Genomic DNA, 24,144 nt, shown 5'->3' on the forward strand with positions numbered 1-24,144 from the left:
GACGTGGAAGAAGATAATATATCAATTTCAAGAGGCATTCTTGGTTTATATAGGAAGTCCAATAGAGGTCTTTGGTTTTCCACTTCTGATTGCATTCCATTAAAAAGTAAAAATACCAACTCTCTCTGCCTCCCTTTCTCTTGCCTCAAGATCATTCACGGGGATTTATAATAATAAAGTGCAGAAATAACGAATTTTTTACAAATTGAAGTTCGTTTTGTGATTTTATTAATGAATTTTCAAAATAATTACAGTTTGAATATCAACTTAAAAGTTAACAATAAAACCACCAAGAGACTATAATTCAGTATACCTACATCTAATCCAATATCCGAAATTCAAAATTTTAATGGAAAAACAATATGTCTTATGACTAAAACGACCTTTCATCAAATCAACTCTTAATCCCAATATTTACATAGGTATCTAAAAAAGTTCTAAACCAAAATGTTACGAAGTTGGACAATAGCTTTGTTAGTTTTACTCCTAGCTGGTGTGGCCAAAGCGGGATATCATTTTATAAGGTTGGCACTCATGGCAGGCATGGGGCTTATTGGCCTTTGGCTCCTTCACAAACTGGCACAAGATTATAACAAAATAAGGAATCCACAGAAAGCAGTGAAAGCGGCCGGCAGACTACTAGGTCTCTGGAAGAGATCGATCCCAGATGATCCCTTGTTTGATCAGTTCCGCGATCCAGATCAACCAATCTTGGATCCTTTCAAATTCTTTGATGACAAATACAACGGTAGATATGACGAGGATGATATATCTCTCAACGTTCATCCAAACTTTGACACCGTTCTGTACTTTGATCAAAACGAATGTGCAAGGAGACTCGTGTGTCAATTAGCAACCAGGAATAAAGACCTTAATCAAAACGAAAGCACCATTCTGAAACTGATCAAAATGAAATCAAATCAAAAGGATAGCCGGTCAAGGGCTATATTCCAAGAAGCTGCCGATGTGGGATACAAGTCCAAAGATCCGAAGAAGTGTAAAGAAGTTTTCAAGAAATGTCGATTCACTGATTGGCAAATGCAACGTGTTATTAGAGTGTTTTGAAAGATGAGGTTGAGTATTAGGTGCCATCATTACTGCTATAGTAACTTGTGATATTAGGCAATACGTAGAAACTAGTCTGTCAATATTGAACAAATTGAGCCATGACTTTGGTAAATCTATATTACCTATCAATAAACTCATGTTAAAAATAGTGTCCATCAACTTCAAATGTGTGATGACACCGTTTCATGACAAAATCCGTAGGTAGGAATCAGGTTAGTCCGGTCATCAATTTACCACCCACTAGTTTTATGAATTTATTATGTTTGTGAACAATCCATTACCGACGGAATCGATGTTTCTTCTTTTTTTTTGTGTTAGTAGATAACGAATTTCTTTTGTGCCAAAATATTTTTTCCTTCTCCTTTTCCTCATAGTACAAAACCATTCCAAGATACTGATAGTCTATTGTTAGGTGCAATTCCTAATTGCACCTAACAATAGACTTGTTCTTTGAGAGAAATGCTAGAGGTCCAATGTTATTCCGTGCCAGTTTGGTCTACACTGTTATTCAATAGTTACCTTAAAGGAGTCATGATACAATGAAATTCGCCAGTACACAATCGCTAAGCATGTTCACAATTGGGATATAGGTATTAAACAATCTACTCGTACTCTAAAGTCTGACAATGGCATTTCTGAATCATGATTGAATATAGCGTTTGTTCCGAAATCTTCGAGAAGTCCAACTTCAGTTACCTAATTGCACCTAACAATAGACTTGTTCTTCGAGAGAAATGCTAGAGGTCCAATGTTATTCCGTGCCAGTTTTGTCTACACTGTTATTCAATAGTTACCTTAAAGGAGTCATGATACAATGAAATTCGCCAGTACACAATCGCTAAGCATGTTCACAATTGGGATATATTAAACAATCTACTCGTACTCTAAAGTCTGACAATGGCATTTCTGAATCATGATTGAATATAGCGTTTGTTCCGAAATCTTCGAGAAAGAGAAATATAGGTAGGTGAACCCAGATTCGTCAATTATGTCATACCTTATTATATCTTGGTTTATCTGTTGAAATAATCTAGTAGGTAAGTTTTTTGAAACACTTCCCTTCCTTTCTACAGTTAGCACCTACTGACAATAGTTGGTGTTGGTGATTTGGTGCTTATTTAACATGGCTTCTAAGACAACCAGCAGATCGGCATACATATGTAGGACCTTGTTTAGACTACGGGAGTAGGTAAAGGGACTTTTCTCATTCTGGCAGTAGGTATAAGGAGGGTACGAGTATATTCTATTCTAAATGGGTTTACCTATAGCTTCCCATTTTGAATATCTCACGATACGCTACTGAGAAGTAGACAGGGGAAGTAGAGGAAGAATATGGAAAACACTATTAGATATATCAGGATGTAACAAAGGGGTGCAGATATAGGGGATTGAAAATTAAATAGACTTCCAGAAAGACGGGAAAGACCCAAAATTAGGATGGACACCAATCATCGGGAGCGTAAAATCTGTATGCCTAATTACCTACTATCTACTTGTATACCTACGTTGTATATCGAATGTACCTATGTGGAGAAAATCAATAAGCAAACGTATGTACCCACGTCTGGTCTGTTACATAACCTATTTATACAGGGTGTTAATAAATAATAGATTTATTGTCCTCAAGGAATAAGGAAAAAGACACAACCGAATCCACAAGACCACAAGTGTTAGGTCTCTAAATGTCCGAGGTTGCTGGGGTGGAATATGCCATCGCGGGTGCTGATGCAGACTAAATAAAGTATTTGTTTTGAAGATTTGAAGTAGTAAAAATTCAGTCTGTTTTTTTTTTTTTTTAAATACAAACACTGACATGATACAAATACTTAAAAGAAATGTCAGGGAGCTTAAAAGTACAGATAACAAACAGTTACAAGGTTGTACATACTTAGGTATGTCTTTGAAGTGCCTGTACTAAATGTAGTGAAGTTTCACAATTAAAAGCTTCCCCCACTCTTTGGTTTATCTGTTGAAATAATCTAGTAGGTAAGTCTTTTGAAAACGCCATCTCAAAAATTATCAATGGAGATTGGACATAAAGGTCATATGGATGACAATGAAAATAATGAGGTCCAAACTACAAACAAGTCCCAGCGCTAGTAACCTCCATCTCCATTTGAAATTCAGGACCTGGATTTATATAGGTATAACTACATGTGCCTATTATATCTACAGACCTAACATTTTCAACTTTATTTTGAAGTGGGATTGTGATGAAGTTTAGGTGTATATTTTCTTCGAAAATCTCAGTCACTTCACATGTTTGTAAGTTGGCGCGTAGAAGATAACAAAGTTACTTTGTAGGAACTAGGGATGTATGTAGAATCATAATCATCTACTAATATGACTTAAATCCTCGATAACGACATTGTAATCCATGCACAAACGTTGCGCCTTTATCACGATGGAAGTTACAATGGATGCACTCTGGAGATGTTAAGATAGGTAGTTAGGTGAAAGCATATATGTACCAACCAGAAACAAGATTTGGAACGTGAAGACACACTGAACTTAAAGTTAACACTAATGAGATCCGAAGTAAAATAGATGAGATTCTAAATTCGTAGTTTTTGTACGAGTACAATTCTACAGAGTGTCTCAAACTTGACATGTGACAGCACAATAATTATTTTGGGGAGTCCCAAAATGGAAGTTATGCAACTCTTCATTCATTTGGATATTGAACAGCCACATGTCTCTACACTCCACAATACACATGTTATTAGTTTTGGGCCACAAAAAAATCACATTGCAGAAATGCGCTTATGAAATCAACTTGGAATTTCAAATGTGTGCTATAAAAACTAATTAGTTATGTACAATCCCATACATGTGGAGTTAAAATACGACTCGCAAAGAAGATGATCTTTGCATGTAAAATTGTAAACTAGTTTTGAGAGGTATTCTGGCATCAATATAGTCGAATTAAAAATGTCAACAGATTGGCTTAATCTCTCTAAGTTACTTATCCAATTGTTGGGTATTTGACAATCTGTACTATTCAGCATACGAGATCAGGAAATTCGAAATATCAGATCGATTTCAATATGCTGATTATTCCAAATCACTTAACTTCAGTGAACCGTCGCGTCAGGACTGATTCGTTTCTCTTCGTTACTGTTGTACAGTCCCTTGCTAAAGTTTAAATTATTATTACTTGTGTTCCTCAAACGTAAATAATTAAACATAAGTATTAAGTAAGTCCATTCACCTACCGGTTCCTAATTTCCTATACATAGTCACATTATTAGTACCTACCTTGTTATTAGTTATTACCAACCCGATTTCCGTTATTAAATACAGCTCTGAGGTGTATTTTTTATGGTATCCAAATATTTTCGTCATTTGCCTTATGGACCGGCCGGTTAAAGCACACATTTGAAATTCCAAGTTGATTTCATAAGCGCATTTCTGCAATGTGATTTTTTTGTGGCCCAAAACTAATAACATGTGTACTGTGGAGTGTAGAGACATGTGGCTGTTCAATATCCAAATGAATGAGGAGTTGCATAAGTTCCATTTTGGGACCAAAATAATTATTGTGCTGTCACATGTCAAGTTTGAGACACTCTGTATAATTGTACTCGTACAAAAACTACGAATTTAGAATCTCATGTTCTTTGTTCTTGTTAATAAATTGGGGCAATATTGTTTTTCTTTAGGTAGGTCCTTTCTCTGTACAAACAATAGTAAAACATATTAAATACCTAGGCCTTCATTCTCGTAGCTTTATAACTACAAGAACAAGAATGGCGGAGATTCATTTCATTGTTGGAGAAAAATGAGATCGTACAAACAGCCTTTCATTTTGTCTGACTCACTCGTACAATAATTTTCCCACGTAAATCCATTTGGAACCTCTCTTTCCTAATCTCTCTCTCTCTCTCCCTCTCCCTCTCTCTTTCTTTCTATTTCCCTCTTTCTAGTTCTTTCACTTTCTCTTCGTACGAAATTAGCTTTCTATCTGTCTTTCTTTTTCTGTCATTTCCGTATATCTCTTACGTCCTCAAGGCCATCAATGAAGAATTGGGAATTGGGGCCTAGTGGGTTTTCCATCTGGGGTATCGAGATTCACCATCATTTCAGTCACGTTCTAAGTTCTAGTCCTGCTGTGGACTGAAAACGATAGTATGAAAGAGATAAAACGAATCTACTCCAATTTTGTTGAGTTGGAGGTATGTGTCAAGTACTATATCATACATATTTCTGGACATTAATGAGTCAAGTGAAGACCATGTCCAGAAATATGTATGAATCTACTCCAAGAACACTGATAAAAGCGTGAGCCTAGGTACCTACAAATTCTTCATCGCGTCGCGTCGGTATTATTTTGTGTTCTCGAAACAGAAAGTGGCCAAAGGACTAAAAACAGAAAGTGGCAGAGAATAAATGAAGAGAGTAGAACAGAATAAAATGGAATGTTATACATGCGTGACCTATTACCTGCCTTGATTATCCTCCTTGAATAGGACTCCTGATTGAGCAGGATATGTTAAGAATAAGGAAAATATATTCCATTCCAGGTTTCCAGGCCCTCATCCCAATTGGTTTAAACAATGTATTCCCTCTCTTTACGCTATTCCGTCCTGTTGTGGCGTTGAAAAGAGTTTTAAATCGATTATATTCGAAATACCATCGAAATACCTCGGATATGTGATGCTGCAAAAGAATCCCATAAAGTAATCGGAAAAAATCTCTTCTTTTATATCCTAAGAGAAGAGTTTAACGTTCTCTGAAGAAGAGCTTTCTTTTTTATCTCCTCTTTCTGAAACAACTATTAGCTGAAGTGCAAACTTTGCAGAAAATATTCTCCTTCGTGTTTAGGTTGAAGAAAACTTTGATATAAATAAAGAAATAAAAGAACTTGAACAAGAAAAGGAGAAAGTCTACTTGTTTCTTTTTCGTGAGGAAAATCAAATGATAGCGTAAAGAAATGGAGTGTAATAACAACAGTAGAGCAGCTTCGTAGAAGCTTCACTTGACGTTGAAAGGTACAACAATAGGTACATAGAGAGGAGAAAGTCTACTTGTTTCTTTTTCGTGAGGAAAATCAAATGATAACGTAAAGAAATGGAGTGTAATAACAACAGTAGAGCAGCTTCGTAGAAGCTTCACTTGACGTTGAAAGGTACAACAATAGGTACATAGATACAAGTTTTGTTCCTTTTTGGCACTCGCACTTTATGTTACTGGGGTTCATGAGAGTTAAAGTCACATTACTGTTTTTTTAATTAAAACCAGCTCATCATGAAATCGCCCTCAGATGGTTAACCCAGATAGTGATATTGTTATTATTACACAGGAACATAATGGATATCCTTGGAAATGCTAGCGCTCTCGATGTCAGCATTAGTCCTGCTGATAACAGTATCATTACACTGAGGTAGATCAAACGGCAACCGTGTAGGCTCACATCCTTTGACTGAAAACTTGACAACAGTGTTGGGATCTTCAATTTTCTTGGTCATATGATGAACGATGGTTTGCGTGACTGTGACGTCATCGTTGAAGCTGAACCAACCGTCCCATGGCCTTTTCTTTTGAGGTTCGACGACTTTTCCGACCTTCTCTTTGGCCTGATGAACTGGTGGTTGACTTCCAGTGAGATGCCAGAAGAATCTGCCTTCTCCAACGCCACGTTGATGGACAGATTGATCAATGTCTTGAACCAATGTGGGTGCGTGTGTTTGAAGGATTCTGTAATCAGAGAAGGATGGTTCATTTAACAACAGAACACTGGAAGGGCGATGGATAAAATTGGCTTTGATAAATTAAGTTATGTAAAGGAATTTTAGGAATTTTAATTGTGTTAAGCATATTTAAATGCTTGTCACAAACATCGTTCCCCGATTATTTCACCTAGATAAATTTAATTCTGTAATCAGAGAAGGATGGTTCATTTAACAACAGAACAACTGAAAGGGCGATGGATAAAATTGGCTTTGATAAATTAAGTTATGTACCTTAAATGGGAAAGACCCTGCTTCTACAGCACAAAAAATATAGGTAGTGTAGATAATACGTAATAGGTACATAAGAGTACTCCTTGATACCTCTTTACGTATACCCATATGAAATTCATGTTCCTACATATACATCCCTAAAAAATATGTACCTATTAAGGACAAAATATGTAGGTGTTTGAATTCAATTATTTTGATTGATTTTATTCAAACTGCATATCGAGGTAGTTAAAGTTATAAAAGAATTTTGATGACACAAAAAAATCGAAATTCGTGAGGCATATAATTTTTTGTCCAATAAGGCAAAAGTTGACCTCATTAGGAGTATTCTTTATCTCAAATAGGTAGTAAAATACATCGAACGTAACCTACACCTAATACGAAGACCAGACCACAAAAAAATATAAAGATGAAGAAGGAATCTTGATCTGCAATAAAAAAAAAAAAGTTGGAATGATTCCACTCAAAAAGTCAAAACCAATAACTTAGGTATAACCTATAAAATTTCCGTAACACTTCATGAATCTTTAGGAATGGCATTTTTCAGAGAACCTCTTTAGGTACATATATCTTCACTCACTGAAATTTGATGTACACATATTGGTAGTTTTCATAATTAGAGTTTAAGTTGGTTATATGGGAAGAGAACGGCCTGCTGATTAAACAGCATAGCCATAGCTAATGTCGATATTGTCTGGTTGTCTCATTAAACCTACTGGCCAAGTGTCCTAGGATTTTGCTGTTATCATGAATTCAGAATTATACATTATACCTATTAAAGTCGAATAAGAATTAGGAATGGGACTTCAAGTATTACGAATTGAACTGCATTTGAGAACTTGTCTTTACGATGTTGTCATCGTGCATAATTTGCAGTCTTGTCTGTTCGTCCCAATGATATAATTCCCTTTGATTGACAAAATTTTTTCCAGAGTTATCCACCCAAAAAACGCATTCAGCTGTGTAGAAAAATATAATAATGCTACGGATAACTGATGTGCTCCATAACTTACTTACATCAAGTAAGTACCTGATATGAAATGGTGAATACAATGAAAGTGTGCATGGAAGAAAATATTCTAATAGACACAACTGAAATATTTTTGAAAAATGAGAAGAGAGACGAAAAAAAATAGAGGAAAGTGGATCTGATGAAAAAGAAGGAAGTGAGAAACACGGCAAAGAGATATTTATAGCCGTCATGGAGCGTTTTAATAACGGCAAGGAAACGACTTTCCCCGCCATCTCTATTGACAGCAATAAAATATAGAAAGCTTGTATTAGGTACAATTTCTCTTCCTCTCCTTCTCCTTCCTATAATACTTCCTTTTTTGTTTTTATAGACAACAACATCGTAAGAGCCTTTTTTGCTCTCCATTGTGGGAGAAATTTTTTGTGGATTTCTTTGAAGAAGCATGTGGAGATGATGTTTGATGTTCAGCCCATTATCTATTTGTGTGAAAATGTCTCCACTTGAAAGTACGTGGTCTCTTCCATTTGTGCTTGGACATTGTTGTAGGGGGCAGTTGAGTGGTACAAATTGCAGCAAGCGAGGGGCATGTTCCTGACTGAAATCCTTGAGCTCTACATTTCCTCTTTATTGTTCACCTACAAATCAATGGTTTCACTCGATGTTTGTGATTCCAGCAATTCACAAAGAAGTCCAACTTCCATAACTTACTCACATCAAGTAAGTACCTATGTATATGAAATGGTGAATACAATGAAAGTGTGCATGGAAGAAAATATTCTAATAGACACAACTGAAATATCTTTGAAAAATGAGAAGAGAGACGAGAAAAAATAGAGGAAAGTGGATCTGATGAAAAAGAAGGAAGTGAGAAACACGGCAAAGAGATATTTATAGACGTCATGGAGCGTTTTAATAACGGCAAGGAAACGACTTCCCCCGCCATCTCTATTGACAGCAATAAAATATAGAAAGCTTGTATTAGGGTTGGAATGATTCCACTCAAAAAGTCAAAACCAATAACTTAGGTATAACCTATAAAATTTCCGTAACACTTCATGAATGGAGCCTGAAGAACTGGGAATTTTATCAGATTTAGAAACGGGGTCTTCACAGAATATTAGGGTAAGTACACACTACACGTGCTTCCACCAAGGTGGCTATCTAGGCTATGGAAGGAAGAATGGCATGAATTCTGCAGAACTTTTGCTAAACCTAATTCAGTTGGCAAGTCAAAATAAAGGAAAGAATAATATTTTGACTTGCCAACTGAATAAGGTTTAGCAAAAGTTCTGCAGAATTCGCAACCATCAAGAAACAAATGCCATAAATAATATAAAGATTGGTCTTGAATCCCCTCTATCCCTTCTAATCTCATTAAAAATTTCTTAATTAAATACCTGATGTGCATTTGATACAGATTTACAAAACAAATTAAAGATCACCTGTCAGATTCTGTAGGGATAAAAGAAGTCACGAACGAAAGAAATTATCTAACCAAATTCAATTATCAAATTAAATTGACCTTATATTGAAAGATAGGTATAATACTGCAGGGCTCAATTTCTTTCAATTAAGCTCCAAACAAAAAAGCTCTAAAGCAAAAAAATAAGTGATGTAATCAACATGTCCAAATTGTTTGTATTGACGAATTTTATTGACGTTTCATTAGAATTAGATGGAAAAAAGTAAAAAGGAAGGAAAAAATCCAAATATTGGTTGAAATCTATCTTCAGTTTCAGCCAGGTAGATTAATATTGGAACCTAGCGTGTTCTCCATGGAACCTAGAGAAGCTCCACTTCCCTTCCTTTCTACAGTTAGCACCTACTGACAATAGTTGGTGTTGGTGATTTGGTGCTTATTTAACATGGCTTCTAAGACAACCAGCAGATCGGCATACATATGTAGGACCTTGTTTAGACTACGGGAGTAGGTAAAGGGACTTTTCTCATTCTGGCAGTAGGTATAAGGAGGGTACGAGTATATTCTATTCTAAATGGGTTTACCTCGCAGAGACATAACTTACCGTTTACCAGGTGTTCCCACAGAACTTCTTTAAGTAGCATGTACGAGTATACAAAGGAATTCAATGGGAATGGTTTTTATAAAAGGTAGTAAAAGAATTAGGACGTGCCTTTCTTAGCATGTTGTTAGAAATTTACAGTGGATAGGTTGGTTTAATTTGCTTACCAGAATCTGCGATAGAATCTTCTTGATAAATTGGGGCAAATAGGGCAATATTGTTTTTCTTTAGGTAGGTCCTTTATCTGATGCAATTCTCGTACAAACTATAGTAAAACATATTAAATTCCTAGGCCTTTATCCTCGTAGCTTTATAACTACAAGAATGGCGGAGATTCGTTTCATTGTTGGAGAAAAAGGAGATCTTACAAACAGCCTTTCATTTTGTCTGACTCACTCGTACAATAATTTTCCCACGTAAATCCATTTGGAACCTCTCTTTCCTAATCTCTCTGGTCTTCTTCCCTTCGCGAACTCGATTTTGAAATTCGTTGTAGATTTGTTTCAACTCTTTGAATGATATCTGGTTGCTTATCAATGGAGCCTTTGTTGGAGACCTTGTATAGGGCAAATCTGATGAAGCTCGATCCAAAGTTTTTTGAAGTGAATGCTTGTCGACCTTGTCGTCTGAAAAATAAGGATTGGAGTGTGGTTGAACATGACAGCTTGCGGCTTATTGGTATCGCTTTGAATAAAGTGGGTAATTTTCGTTTCCGGTAAATCCATATCTTTCTTGAGATCACTTAACGATGTTTTGAGTTCTCTTCTGGATGGCTCACATACTTTTTCTTTTTTGTTTTCAGAGATGAACCAACGTCCAGGCCCGTTCATCTTTCCATTTGCCCAACATCCTTCATAAATGACTTCGGTGGTACCGTCCGGCAAAACTTTACCTGAGAAAATTATTTGAGGAATAGGTTTTTCCTACTACTATGCTCGTACACTTTCCTTCAGCTTAAGGAGGTAGAGTAGGTACGTGTTTAGAGATATTTCCTATAGTCCAATTTTCATTTTTAGTTCCGAGTATATGTAGGGGATTGAAAATTAAATAGATTTCCAGAAAGACGGGAAAGACCCAAAATTAGGATGGACATGGACACCAAACATCGGGAGCGTAAAATCTGTATGCCTAATTACCTACTATCTACTTGTATACCTACGTTGTATATCGAATGTACTTATGTGGAGAAAATCAATAGGCAAACGTATGTACCCACGTCTGGTCTGTTACATAACCTATTTATACAGGGTGTTAATAAATAATAGATTTATTGTCCTCAAGGAATAAGGAAAAAGACACAACCGAATCCACAAGACCACAAGTGTTAGGTCTCTAAATGTCCGAGGTTGCTGGGGTGGAATATGCCATCGCGGGTGCTGATGCAGACTAAATAAAGTATTTGTTTTGAAGATTTGAAGTAGTAAAAATTCAGTCTGTTTTTTTTTTTTTTAAATACAAAATTGGTGTTTTACTGGCCTTTTTGTTACACTCTGTATCTGACACATACAGTTAATTAAAGGAAAATTCAATGGAGCTATAGGAATTCTCTTTCTTTTCCTGCATAAATTGAATTCCTGTCGACGGAAAGTCCAGAAATAATCTCGCCCGGTGAGGTAATCAAATTAAATCCTAGATCCTACTTATTAGCTAGGTATTCTTTTCCTCCTCTTCCTCCACCTACTTCAATGCTTCTTCTGCTTCATTCTTTTTCCTCTTTGTTGTTCTTCTTCTTCTTCTTCTTTCTCTTTGTTCTTTTTCTCTTCTTCTTTTTCTTCTTCTTTTTTGGCACTCTTTGTCTCCTCTTCTTCTTCTCCTCCTTCTCCTCCCCATCTTCTGTTTCTTCTTCTGTCTTCCTTGTCTCCTCCTGCTTCTTTTCCTCCTCCTTCCTCTTCTTCTTCCTCTTTGTTCTTCTTTTTCTCTTTCTACTCCTTCTTCCTCTTCTCTCCTATTTCGGCTTCCTCCTCCTCCTCCCCCTTCTTCTTCTTCTCCCCCTTATCCTTTCGTCTTTTTCTGTTATCTTCTTCTTTTTCTTTCTTCTTCGTCTTCTTCTTCCTTTTTGTTCTTCACAGTCCTGGACATGAGAAAATATTCAATTAGCTCCGCTTGATTGAAGTTCATGGTACGGGAGAGAGCACATCATGAAGGTAGTTCTCTGTACCTACTCGTATGGCTATATAGGAGAATAATTATATTATAGGTATACTCACTGCAGGTATCATAATACCGGTGCGAGTTAATTATCTGCCTCTTTGGATCCGGAAAGATCAGATTTTTTTAGGTGTACGTTCTATTTCTATTTGTCAAAGAACATGAGCAAATACTTAGGTATTGTTTTGAAAGAGGCTGTGATGATGGTCGGGGAAAGAAATATTATATTATAGGTATACTCACTGCAGGTATCATAAAACTGGTGCGAGTTAATTATCTACCTCTTTGGATCCGGAAAGATCAGATTTTTTTTAGGTGTAGGTACGTTCTATTTCTATTTGTCAAAGAACATGAGCAAATACTTAGGTATTGTTTTGAAAGAGGCTGTGATGATGGTCGGGGAAAGAAAAATCTTACATGAACAAGCGAAAGCCCATCCCATTTTTCTCGTTCAGGTTGCAATGACAGTCAAGTGGACGACTCGTAAAATAAAAGTGATCAGGGAAAAAAGTGATCGGTCATCAGCATCAGGAAAAAAAATCTTGAAAATCCATCAGGAAAAAAAAGTCATATAGCGTGAATGGGCTGTTACATACGAGTATTTGTCCATTGGGACTGACGAGGTAATATGAAGAGGAACGATGATCACAATATGAGCATTTACTTCAAGTCTTGCATACATTACTTCATTATCCTTCGATTCATTGCTTCCTGATGCATTTAATTCATGAAAATGAAACCCCTCCTCCTTGGTCCCTTCAAATCAGTCTCGTGGGGAAAGTCGTTTACTTGGGTAAAGGTATTATTTAGTTATTTTATTGTTTTATTTACAGGTAGACGTTTGTAGGTACATCTTTTGCATATTTAATATTTGAATAAGGTGGAAAGCTTGCTGTTATCGGTATATTATTGTCTTTTATTGTAGGGCAAATATGACAGAAGTGGGATAGCGGATTTTAGTGTATGGCGGAAATTCCAGACCACAGCTATGTGGGTACTTGTACATCTTTTTTAAGTTAATAAGCATACAAGTTCAGCTCGTCATATCTGAAACTTTACAAAAACTTGAATTAAAAAAAAAGAAAAAAAAACCTGGATTGCTGATGATCACATGGCCTCCACCTTTACTTTCACGTCCACCTCCAATTTGCCTCCACCTCTCTTTTCACCTCCACTTTCATCTCCACTTTCACCTCCACCTCCATTTTCGTCTCCACTTTCACTTCCACCTCCACTTTTGCCTTGGGTTGGGTTGGGTTAAGTTAGGTTGGGTTATCAACTTATCGTTTCGTCCTCTTCTTTATGTTAATTACTTTTTTTTTGAGTGCACTCAAAGTAGAATGCATTGGAGACTTTCATTTCCACTTTCACCTCCACTTCCGCTTTCGCCTCCACCTCCATTTTCACTTTCACCTCCACCTCCATTTTCACTTTCGTCTCCACCTTAAATTTTGCCTTCACCTCCATCTCCACTTTCGCCTCCACCCTCACTTTTGCCTCCACCTCCATTTTCGCCCCCCCTGTCCATTTTCACCTCAACCTCCATATTCGCCTCCACCTCCACTTTCATGTCCACCTCCACTTTTGCCTCCTCCTACTTTTTCACCTCCACCTCCACTTTCATCTCCACTTTCACCTCCACCTCCATTTTCAACCTCCATATTCGCCTCCACCTCCACTTTCATGTCCACCTCCACTTTTGCCTCCTCCTACTTTTTCACCTCCACCTCCACTTTCATCTCCACTTTCACCTCCACCTCCATTTTCAACCTCCATATTCGCCTCCACCTCCACTTTCATGTCCACCTCCACTTTTGCCTCCTCCTACTTTTTCACCTCCACTTTCATCTCCACTTTCACTTCCACCTCCATTTTCTTCTCCACTTTCACTTCCACCTCCACTTTCGTCTCCACCTCCATTTTCACTTCCACCTCCACTTCCATTAGGTTAGGTTAGATTAGGTTGGGTTAGGTTAGGTTAGGTTGGAGTGAACTTACACCTCCACTTCCGCTTTCGCCTCCACCTCCATTTTCACTTTACCCTGACTTTTACCATATCTCTAACCGTTTAGTTGGTATAGCTGAAAACCGCCAAAAAACGGTCGAAATCCGTCCAAAAGCGGTCAAAATACCGCCATCGGTATAGCTGAAAACCGCCAAAAACGGTCGAAATCCGTCCAAAAGTGGTCAAAATACCGCCAAGCGCAGCACCTATCTTAACTAACGTTTTCTGTTGCATCTCTTGTCACATTTGTGACCTACATACTAAATTTCAAGTCTTTAGCTCATACCGTTCCCGAGATATTGTTAAACTAGACCGAAAACCGCCAAAAAGCGGTAAAATGCCGCCAACCAATGCACCGATCTTAACATAATGAGCAAATTGTTCCGTTGTTGATGTGTTTATTTTATTTTATTTTTACTTCCCCCCAAGTTCTGTTTCATAAGAGTTTGGTCTAAAAATGAACAGTTCTCAATCAAAAATCTCTTTTAGCCCTAGATTTAGATCCACCAAAACAGGACAATGAAAACTGTTTTGGGTCTATGTCTATAATATAACCCACTGATGATAATTTTGTTTTTGCGCAAATGATGTTCACTCACTCACAGATAATCAGATATTTAACATCGAAATGTTAACCAACATGAAAAAGTTAACAAGGGACTGTTAACACTCACCAACACGAAGTTAACAAGGGACCCTGTTGAAACTAACCAACATGAAGTTAACATGGGACTGTAGACCCGGGGATTAAATAGGACCAGCATCTCGCGGTACTGCTGATAATAATATTGCTCATGCTGCCTCTCATGATATTACTGCTGATGCTGTTTTGATAACTAGGTGAAGTTAACATGGGACACTAACCAACATGAAATTAACATGGGACTGTAGACCCAGGGATTAAATAGGACCAGCATTTCGCGGTACTGCTGATCTGCTGATAGTGCTGATAATAATATTGCTCATGCTGCCTCTCATGATATTACTGCTGATGCTGTTCTGATAACTAGGTGAAGTTAACATGGGACACTAACCAACATGAAATTAACATGGGACTGTAGACCCGGGGATTAAATAGGACCAGCATCTCGCGGTACTGCTGATCTGCTAATAGTGCTGATAATAATATTGCTCATGCTGCCTCTCATGATATTACTGCTGATGCTGTTCTGATAACTAGGTGAAGTTAACATGGGACACTAACCAACATGAAATTAACATGGGACTGTAGACCCGGGGATTAAATAGGACCAGCATCTCGCGGTACTGCTGATCTGCTAATAATAACATTGTTCATGCTTCCGCTCATGATATTACTGCTGATGCTGTTCTGATAACTACGTGATGAGAAATCTTGAGTGAGACGAAAAAGTTCTCCCTAATATCGAAACCCTATATCGCCTCTTCACTGTCTGGCAGGAATCCAGCTTTCTAATGTACATAGGTGCCTACGTCGTTCCTGGGGCCCATTTCCAACTTCGAAGTGCTGAAAAGACTTCGGAGTACGAACTTATGGCACTAGTTCCCCCTAAAAAAAAAAAAAAAAAAAAAAAACAAAACAAAAACAAAAAAAAAAAAACAAAAACAAAGAACTGTACACGTGTGTCGTTTTTTCTTGCGGGAGGTGTGAGCGGTTCTTTCTGAAATGGGCCCCCCAGTTCTCCACCATTTATTGGACTGTACGTAGTTACGTACCATGGTAGAAATTCTGATGTACCTACCTATACGTGAGATAAGTACAGGAACCCACCCTTAGCTCACAACTCAGAAGGTACCTATCACTTTTCTCGGGCAGAAATTTTGTGTGAACGCCGTTTTACTTCTTAAAGTATGCAATACGCCTTACAAAAAATGGCACTTTTCTGATCTCTGGTTGAAAGGTTGAAACCGACTTCGCTGAGCTCCAGCTTAAACAGATTTCACTGAACGCAGACCTGATCCAAAGAAAAAAAGTCAACTTGATACTTGAATGACAGTAAGACAAAATGAAAGTCAAGTGAGGGGCATGTTGTCAAAGGTCCATTGTCTCACTGAAGAGGTTCTGTTCTGTTCCAGTTACCAGATAGCTCTTTTGGAACTGAACTTTGTCGACGAGAGGGAAAAAAAAGGTTTGGTAAGTACAGGAACCCACACATAGCTCACAACTCAGAAGGTATCACTTTTCTCGGGCAGAAATTTTGTGTGAACGCCGTTTTACTTCTTAAAGTATGCAATACGCCTTACAAAAAACAAAAAACTTTTCTGATCTCTGGTTGAAAGGTTGAAACCGACTTCACTGAACTCCAGCTTAAACAGACCTCACTGAAGACTGAACGCAGACCTGATCCAAAGAAAAAAAGTCCCCAAGCAGCTACTTTAGTCCAACTTGAGACTTGAATGACAGTAAGACAAAATGAAAGTCAAGTGAGGGGCATGTTGTCAAAGGTCCATCGTCTCACTGAAGAGGTTCTGTTCTGTTCCAGTTACCAGATAGCTCTTTTGGAACTGAACTTTGTCGACGAGAGGGAAAAAAAAGGTTTAGGGGTTTCTGGTATAATTATTTCTGGGTTAAAGACATTTTCGAACCCAGGAGAAAGGGGAAAGGAGATGGAAAAGTTTTTTGTTCCTCTCTCTCTCCTTCTTTGTACTATATTAGCTGTACAAACTTATTTCATCTCTCTCTCTCTTGCCAGCGGCGGCAGCACGTTGAATGCACCGGCTTCCGAAGGATCACTGAAGTTAATCAACGTTGCGCGTGGCTGGTATCCAGGTGGGTGACCATCTGGACAATCGCGTGCTGCTTTTCAAAACAAACTGGTAAAGGTAGGAATGGTATGAAGGAGCAAGCCATAAACCTTAACTTTACTAGATACTACCTCCGAGAACGAATTCAATATGTATATTTTTCTGTTGGAAAATACCCGGATTTTTTTTTTTTTTTTTTTAATTCTAATGATCGAACCGGGGAGACGGGACAAACTGAAGAGAAATTTGAAAGGAATACTGGGTTAGTATAAACTGAGTTAGATAAACTGGGTTAGTATAAAATGGGTTAGTATTAATAATAATGGACTCTTGAGTGGAAGGTAAAAGATCACAAAAGATCCAACCAGGTCGCAGTGACCAAGGGCGTTTATTAAAGCCAATGGCCCTACTTATACCACTAGGCGAGGTTAACGCCGAAGGCGTTCTCTACCACTTAACCCTTATTAGTAGATAGAAAAATTTTATTTGGTACAAAAATTTAGGGTACAAACTGATTGGTCATCCTAGATGCATGGACTTCCAGAAAGTGCCAAAGCCTTGGTGAGCCCTCGCCTCAGTCCCAAAAAATCCTTTTTTATTGCTGTTTTAGGTGGCAGGGTTCTCCTTTAGGAGCTCTTCCACCTAACCACTGTTTTTTCTTTCACTGTGGTATTTCACCGATTAGGTCTTGAATGTTCCTAGACTTTGTGTCTCATTTATTTTAAGCACATTTTATCCTCTCATTTTCACTGACTGTTTCAGATCAGAGAAATCTAATAATCAACCAATCAAGAGTCCGAATGTGGGTCAACCACACAACCCAAAAGTCCAACAGCTCTACTGGCACCAAAAATCTTGGTCGGGACATCGTTTCTATCAAAACATTGGAGAGTTGTCTTAAAGTCGGAAACGACCAATACCCAGAAACGAATCATGTAGGTATGTATGTACGCAACTCCCAACTTCACAATGATATAATCCTAGTACATAAAGAAAGCATGTAAAAGTTGTGCGTGAACCAAAAGATCATGTCCGCAGGGAGAAGGAGAATACGAAGAGAAGCCCTGATAAGATTAAATTGAAAGACATAAAGGCAAAGAAGAAACAAAGATACACAATTTGGGAAAATAATGAAGAAATAGAACGGACGGAGGAGGAAAAGAGAACGTGTAAGAGGGAGAACGAGGAAAGGAAAGGAGCGAGCATTTTACTTGAGCTAAGTAATTTCACAAAATTTAATTATAGGAGCAGATTTCAGTTTTTTTTGTGATCCTCTTCGCAAAGAATAAATAGAATTTAGGAGTTTTTATTACAGACGATGGTTTCCGAGATTAACAAATTTATGTTTACAGAAGACAAATAGTACCAGGGGACAGTTTAATAAAGTTGGAGAGGGGATGACGGATCTATCTATGAGTATATTTGTTGTGGGGGAGGAGGCTTATTTCAAGAACTCTTCAAGTATAAGTATATCGAACCTGTTACGGAGCGTGGAACAGGAAAATTTTCTCCCTGTTTCCTCTTTTATAAAACCTTCCTGTTTTCAGTCTGAAGATCCTGATATTTATACATCGGAATATAGCTAGATCCTATTGTGTCCGTAATAAGGAAAAACATGTACCTATTGCTTAAAATTTCTAAAATTTCACATATATAGGTACATAACACTCCAGAAGTCTCAAGTCGTGCAAGATATTTCTCTGAATCATTTAGATTTTACAAAGTAGGACCCAAAATCCAAATTGCCTATGGGTATTTACAAGGGATTGGGAAGGAGTTACATGAATGAAACAGTGCCTGTAAAAGATGAGATTTCTCTTGAAGAAATCATCTCGACTAAATTATTCAAAAAATGTTCACCGGCTTCCGAAGGATCACTGAAGTTAATCAACGTTGCGCGTGGCTGGTATCCGAGTGGGTGACCAGCTGGACAATCGCGTGCTGCTTTTCAAAACAAACTGGTAAAGGTATGAATGGTATGAAGGAGCAAGCCATAAACCTTAATTTTACTAGATACTACCTCCGAGTACGAATTCAATATGTATTTGTATATTTTTCTCTTGAAAAATACCGAGATTTTTTTATTCTAATGATCGAAACGGAGAGACTCCCTCTCCTTTTCTCCTTCCTCCCTTTCCCTTTCTCTCTCTCTCTCTCTCTCTCTCTCTTCCCATCATAGGTAGGTACAATTTGTATTTTGCGGTCTGCCATTTGAATGCGACGTTGTGTAAAGTTTCTCTCTCTCTCTCTCTCTCTCTCCCCTAAAGCCACAGAAACGGATTGGATATCTTTAGGGTTCGATTAAAAAGGGGGAAGGTTGGTTTTGCTGAAGTTATAATTATAAAGGTTTTGTATAAAAGAAAAAAAAACACATATACATATATAAAAGGTAACCACGGACCCCGAATTGATTTTACTTTCGACCATCAACCACTGTCACGTGACTAACAGATGGTCACCCAACCAAATACCAGTCGGGCTCGAGTTTTCTTTACTTCAATGTACCATTAGAAACTAGTGAACTAGTGTAAGTATGTATGTATGTACATATGTCCCAGTAGGCCTTGGTCGCATTGGAGTGCTCTTTGGGCTAAGGGTGAGCATAGTGGCAGACTGGGAGGAAGACATGGGTCAACCACACAACCCAAAAGTCCAACAGCTCTACTGGCACCAAAAATCTTGGTCGGGACATCGTTTCTATCAAAACATTGGAGAGTTGTCTTAAAGTCGGAAACGACCAATACCCAGAAACGAATCATGTAGGTATGTATGTACGCAACTCCCAACTTCACAATGATATAATCCTAATACATAAAGAAAGCATGTAAAAGTTGTGCGTGAACCAAAAGATCATGTCCGCAGGGAGAAGGAGAATACGAAGAGAAGCCCTGATAAGATTAAATTGAAAGACATAAAGGCAAAGAAGAAACAAAGATACACAATTTGGGAAAATAATGAAGAAATAGAACGGACGGAGGAGGAAAAGAGAACGTGTAAGAGGGAGAACGAGGAAAGGAAAGGAGCGAGCATTTTACTTGAGCTAAGTAATTTCACAAAATTTAATTATAGGAGCAGATTTCAGTTTTTTTTGTGATCCTCTTCGCAAAGAATAAATAGAATTTAGGAGTTTTTATTACAGACGATGGTTTCCGAGATTAACAAATTTATGTTTACAGAAGACAAATAGTACCAGGGGACAGTTTAATAAAGTTGGAGAGGGGATGACGGATCTATCTATGAGTATATTTGTTGTGGGGGAGGAGGCTTATTTCAAGAACTCTTCAAGTATAAGTATATCGAACCTGTTACGGAGCGTGGAACAGGAAAATTTTCTCCCTGTTTCCTCTTTTATAAAACCTTCCTGTTTTCAGTCTGAAGATCCTGATATTTATACATCGGAATATAGCTAGATCCTATTGTGTCCGTAATAAGGAAAAACATGTACCTATTGCTTAAAATTTCTAAAATTTCACATATATAGGTACATAACACTCCAGAAGTCTCAAGTCGTGCAAGATATTTCTCTGAATCAAGAAAGTTTACCATAGTCACAGACCATAAGCCCCTCCAATTTTAGACCATACCTGTATGGAAGAAAGTTTACCATAGTCACAGACCATAAGCCCCTCCAAGAGCCCAGCTCCAAACTTGTCCGCTAGCGCTTAAAACTAGAGGAATATGATTATGACATCATCTATAAAAAAAGGCGTATCTAACACCAACGCTGACGCGCTATCCAGAATAGAACTACACGTTAGTGAAACTTCAGCCAATAAAGATGAAATATCGTCAGTCCTAGCAGAACCCGATGAATCTGTGGTAAATCAAATATTTGATATTGACGAATTCATCAGTGAACATATAGGTACATAACACTCCAGAAGTCTCAAGTCGTGCAAGATATTTCCCTGAATCATTTAGATTTTACAAAGTAGGACCCAAAATCCAAATTGCCTATGGGTATTTACAAGGGATTAGGAAGGAGTTACATGAATGAAACAGTGCCTGTAAAAGATGAGATTTCTCTTGAAGAAATCATCTCGACTAAATTATTCAAAAAATGTTCATACATTAAACAATGTGAAAAATCAAGATGAGTCGTACATCCCAAATATAGGACTACGTTGTAAGGATACTAAAGTACTTTGAGAAATGCTCCCCAATTCCCAATGCATTCCTCTCTAATTTAGGTGATTATGAACTTTATAGTGGAGTTAGTTTGATAGTTTGTTGATTAAACTAATTCCTGGATAGCAATCTAAAACAATAAAACAAAGACCTAATGAAACACAGGGTTTCTGATAGACAATGTTTATCTTTCAGTTAATACCTAATAATATAATTGACAGTGGTGAGTGGAATCAAACATAAATACAAATGGGACATTGTATGTAGGTAATGGCTTTAAACTTAAAGAAGCCCGCTTGGGGCCCTTTACTGACACTCTCTCCACAAGAAGAAAGAATAGAAAGATCCAAGACAATTTTGCTGAAATCACAGAAAAATTCAAAATATTCCAGAGGCACTGGATTAACGACCTGTATTTGGTTACTTTAGCCTATTTGCATTAAGATTTTATAATATCCAAATTATTTTCAAGAATGCAGAAGAAAATGAGGAAGAGGGTGAATATAAAGAATCAAGAAGAGAAGGAGAAAACAAGAAGACAACTGGGGGGTTGAAAAGAGGGCAAGAGAACAGAGGAAGAGTACGTAGAAGAAAAGGAGGTCTAAGTGGAGGAAGATGTATTGAAAATTTCTCTTGTAAATCTCATTCTAACCAAATCTACTCATTATGTTGGTTTCAAATAGAGATACACACATACCTACCTAGGTAGGTACCTACTAGAGCATATGTTGAACACCAAATTTATAGTTTTTGCATGACCTAATTATTAGATTTTGTTAGTGTTGTTGGGTAGTAAAAGAGAGTAAAAATTTCTCAGACTAAAATAAAACCATGAAATACATATTCTAACCGCAAGTACACACATACCTACCTAGGTAGATACTAGAGCATATGTTGAACCAAATTTATAGTTTTTGCATGACCTAATTATTATAGATTTTGTTAGTGTTGTTGGGTAGTAAAAGAGAGTAAAAATTTCTCAGACTAAAATAAAACCATGAAATACATATTCTAACCGCAACACAACAATTTTCCTATCTACGCAAATCTAAATTACTTAATCTTTCTTTGTTCTCTTTGTTTTCTCCTTTTGAGGGTAAACTTTGCAAAATTATTCCATGTTTCGAAAAAATAATGCGACTACAGCAGTGGAGCGCAGGTTTCATTCTGGTAAATGTGTTATTTGTGCCTCATGTGTGTCCGTATGAAACGGAAGAAATTAAACGGAAGGAAAAAGTTCTCGATAAGATCTGGAATATTAATTGTATCAGACCACATGCCGTGAATAAAACAAAACATATTGACACCATACCAACAAAGAGCAGACATGATGTCGATAAAGATTTCACGAAACAAACAAATCCATTGATATTGAAGAACATTTCAAAGAAGCGAAGGAGAAGGCTTGCAAAGCCTGCTAAAATTGGCACGGTAAAAAAATTCACCACAAGAAATTCCGTAGGATCAAGTGAAACAAAGGTCGAGATGGAGATCACTGCCCTCTCTTTCCCTCTCTCTCTCTCTTTCTCTCCTACCTTTTATCTTCATCTTTTAAGGTGACCTCTCCAAATTCCCATACATGGATATTTTAGGGTTGATTTGGCTTTCTTTTCAGAATGATAAGCCAATATTGGTATGACTTATTGAATTGGAAACCTATGAGCAAAACACCGTTGGATTTCAAATTCGCCAGTGTTGGAGGGAACCCACCTAATTTGAAGGCATCGTAAATAAAATACGGATAGAATAATCCCTCTCTTTACTTATTTAGCCACTTTATTTCTTTCTACCATTTGCGTCGAGGTTGACAAAGAGCTCTTCACACAGGTTCTTTTTTTATCCAAACTTTTTAAAGAGGTTTGATAGAGGCAATAAATCGTAACTACTAAGCTCTTATCGACCCGAAAGCGAAGAGAGAAGGAAGACAGGATAGGAGAAGGCCAGCTATTCCGAGAACGAACTTTATCTGTAAAGGATAAAATCCGCCCCCAGGCGGGAATCGAAGCCGCAACCTAGCGCTTACAAGGCAGGACACGCAACCCTCCAAGCTAATAATAATAGACTCTCGAGCGGAAGGTAACCACTAGGCGAGATTAACTCCGGAAACGTTCTCTACCACCTTACCTCTCCCTTAGAGCTCCATTATTATGTGGTCATATTCTCAAATAAATATGTCTGGCTGGGGGGAGCTAAGCTGGGAGTAGACCAGCTAAGTCTGGCCGGGGGACTTTAAACAGGGAGTATACCAGCCTGAATTTACCTTGCTAAATAAATAGCAAAGGTTGAGTGCGAAGGCCATCCACTCGTAAAATTTGTAGCCAGAATTAAATGTCAGCCCAAAGCAATCACCCTAGTTAGAGCTGATTCTGATTGAGAGGCTGACGAAAAACGCCGACCCCGTCTGAACACGGGAAAAGGCGAAGAAAAAGAAGAAGATTCTCAAATAAATGAAGATAAAATTACATGCCTCGGCTGGGCTAGGAAAATCTAAACTCGTTACTCACCGTGTGGTGGTTGTGGGTTGAATCCTGAGCTGTCTCACATGACGGCAGGGGGGCAGGGATGGCTCAACCACCACGCAAGATGACGGGTTGATCTCCGTGACCAGACTCTTCTGCTCGACAAACACGGTGTAAGTGTTGGGCTTAAAGATGCCCCGCCCCTGGCGAGGTGGTGCCTGGTTGGCTAGGGATATGGAGGGTGCTAGGAGAAGACATATAACCAGCGCGGGGAAGAGAGCCATCCTATGGGGAGATCTGTGGCTGGATTGCCTATACATATGAAACGTATTGAATAATTAAAATGTAGAGTAGTAAAATGTCTTTAATCATCACGAAAAAACTACCTGAACGATCCTCTCTTGAATATCATAGGGTCTACCTACAGTTATCAGCTCATCAAATAATAAAAATGTAGGTACAACTTACCACTTCTTTAATTTATTTATTCTTATGATAATTGCTTAAGTATTTAGAGTCAAAAGAAAACTGCACAAATCAAAATGAAACTTGGGTGTTAAAAAACTTGCACAATAAATTTATTGTTATTAATTATTGAGGAATGAAAACAATTTACATTGCTTAAGTATTTAGAGTCAAGAGAAAACTGCACACT

At 37.7% G+C, this 24,144-nt stretch overlaps 2 protein-coding genes across 2 annotated transcripts; one reads left to right on the forward strand and one right to left on the reverse strand.

Moving 5' to 3' along the window:
- The first annotated feature begins 447 nt into the window (after positions 1-447).
- On the forward strand, positions 448-1,414 carry LOC103505216. Its single transcript, XM_008469533.2, has one exon. The coding sequence runs from the start codon at positions 448-450 to the stop codon at positions 1,063-1,065; it is 618 nt and encodes a 205-aa protein (XP_008467755.1). The 3' UTR covers positions 1,066-1,414.
- A 4,947-nt stretch (positions 1,415-6,361) lies between these two features.
- Positions 6,362-23,777, reverse strand: LOC113465770. Its single transcript, XM_026820571.1, has 2 exons — positions 23,535-23,777; positions 6,362-6,765 (listed from the first exon to the last, which is right to left on the reverse strand). The coding sequence occupies exons 1-2, from the start codon at positions 23,771-23,773 to the stop codon at positions 6,363-6,365; spliced, it is 642 nt and encodes a 213-aa protein (XP_026676372.1). The 5' UTR covers positions 23,774-23,777; the 3' UTR covers position 6,362.
- Between the last annotated feature and the right edge of the window lie 367 nt (positions 23,778-24,144).

The sequence above is a fragment of the Diaphorina citri genome, unplaced genomic scaffold (assembly GCF_000475195.1).
Source record: "Diaphorina citri unplaced genomic scaffold, Diaci psyllid genome assembly version 1.1 scaffold157, whole genome shotgun sequence".
Lineage (NCBI taxonomy): Eukaryota > Metazoa > Arthropoda > Insecta > Hemiptera > Psyllidae > Diaphorina > Diaphorina citri.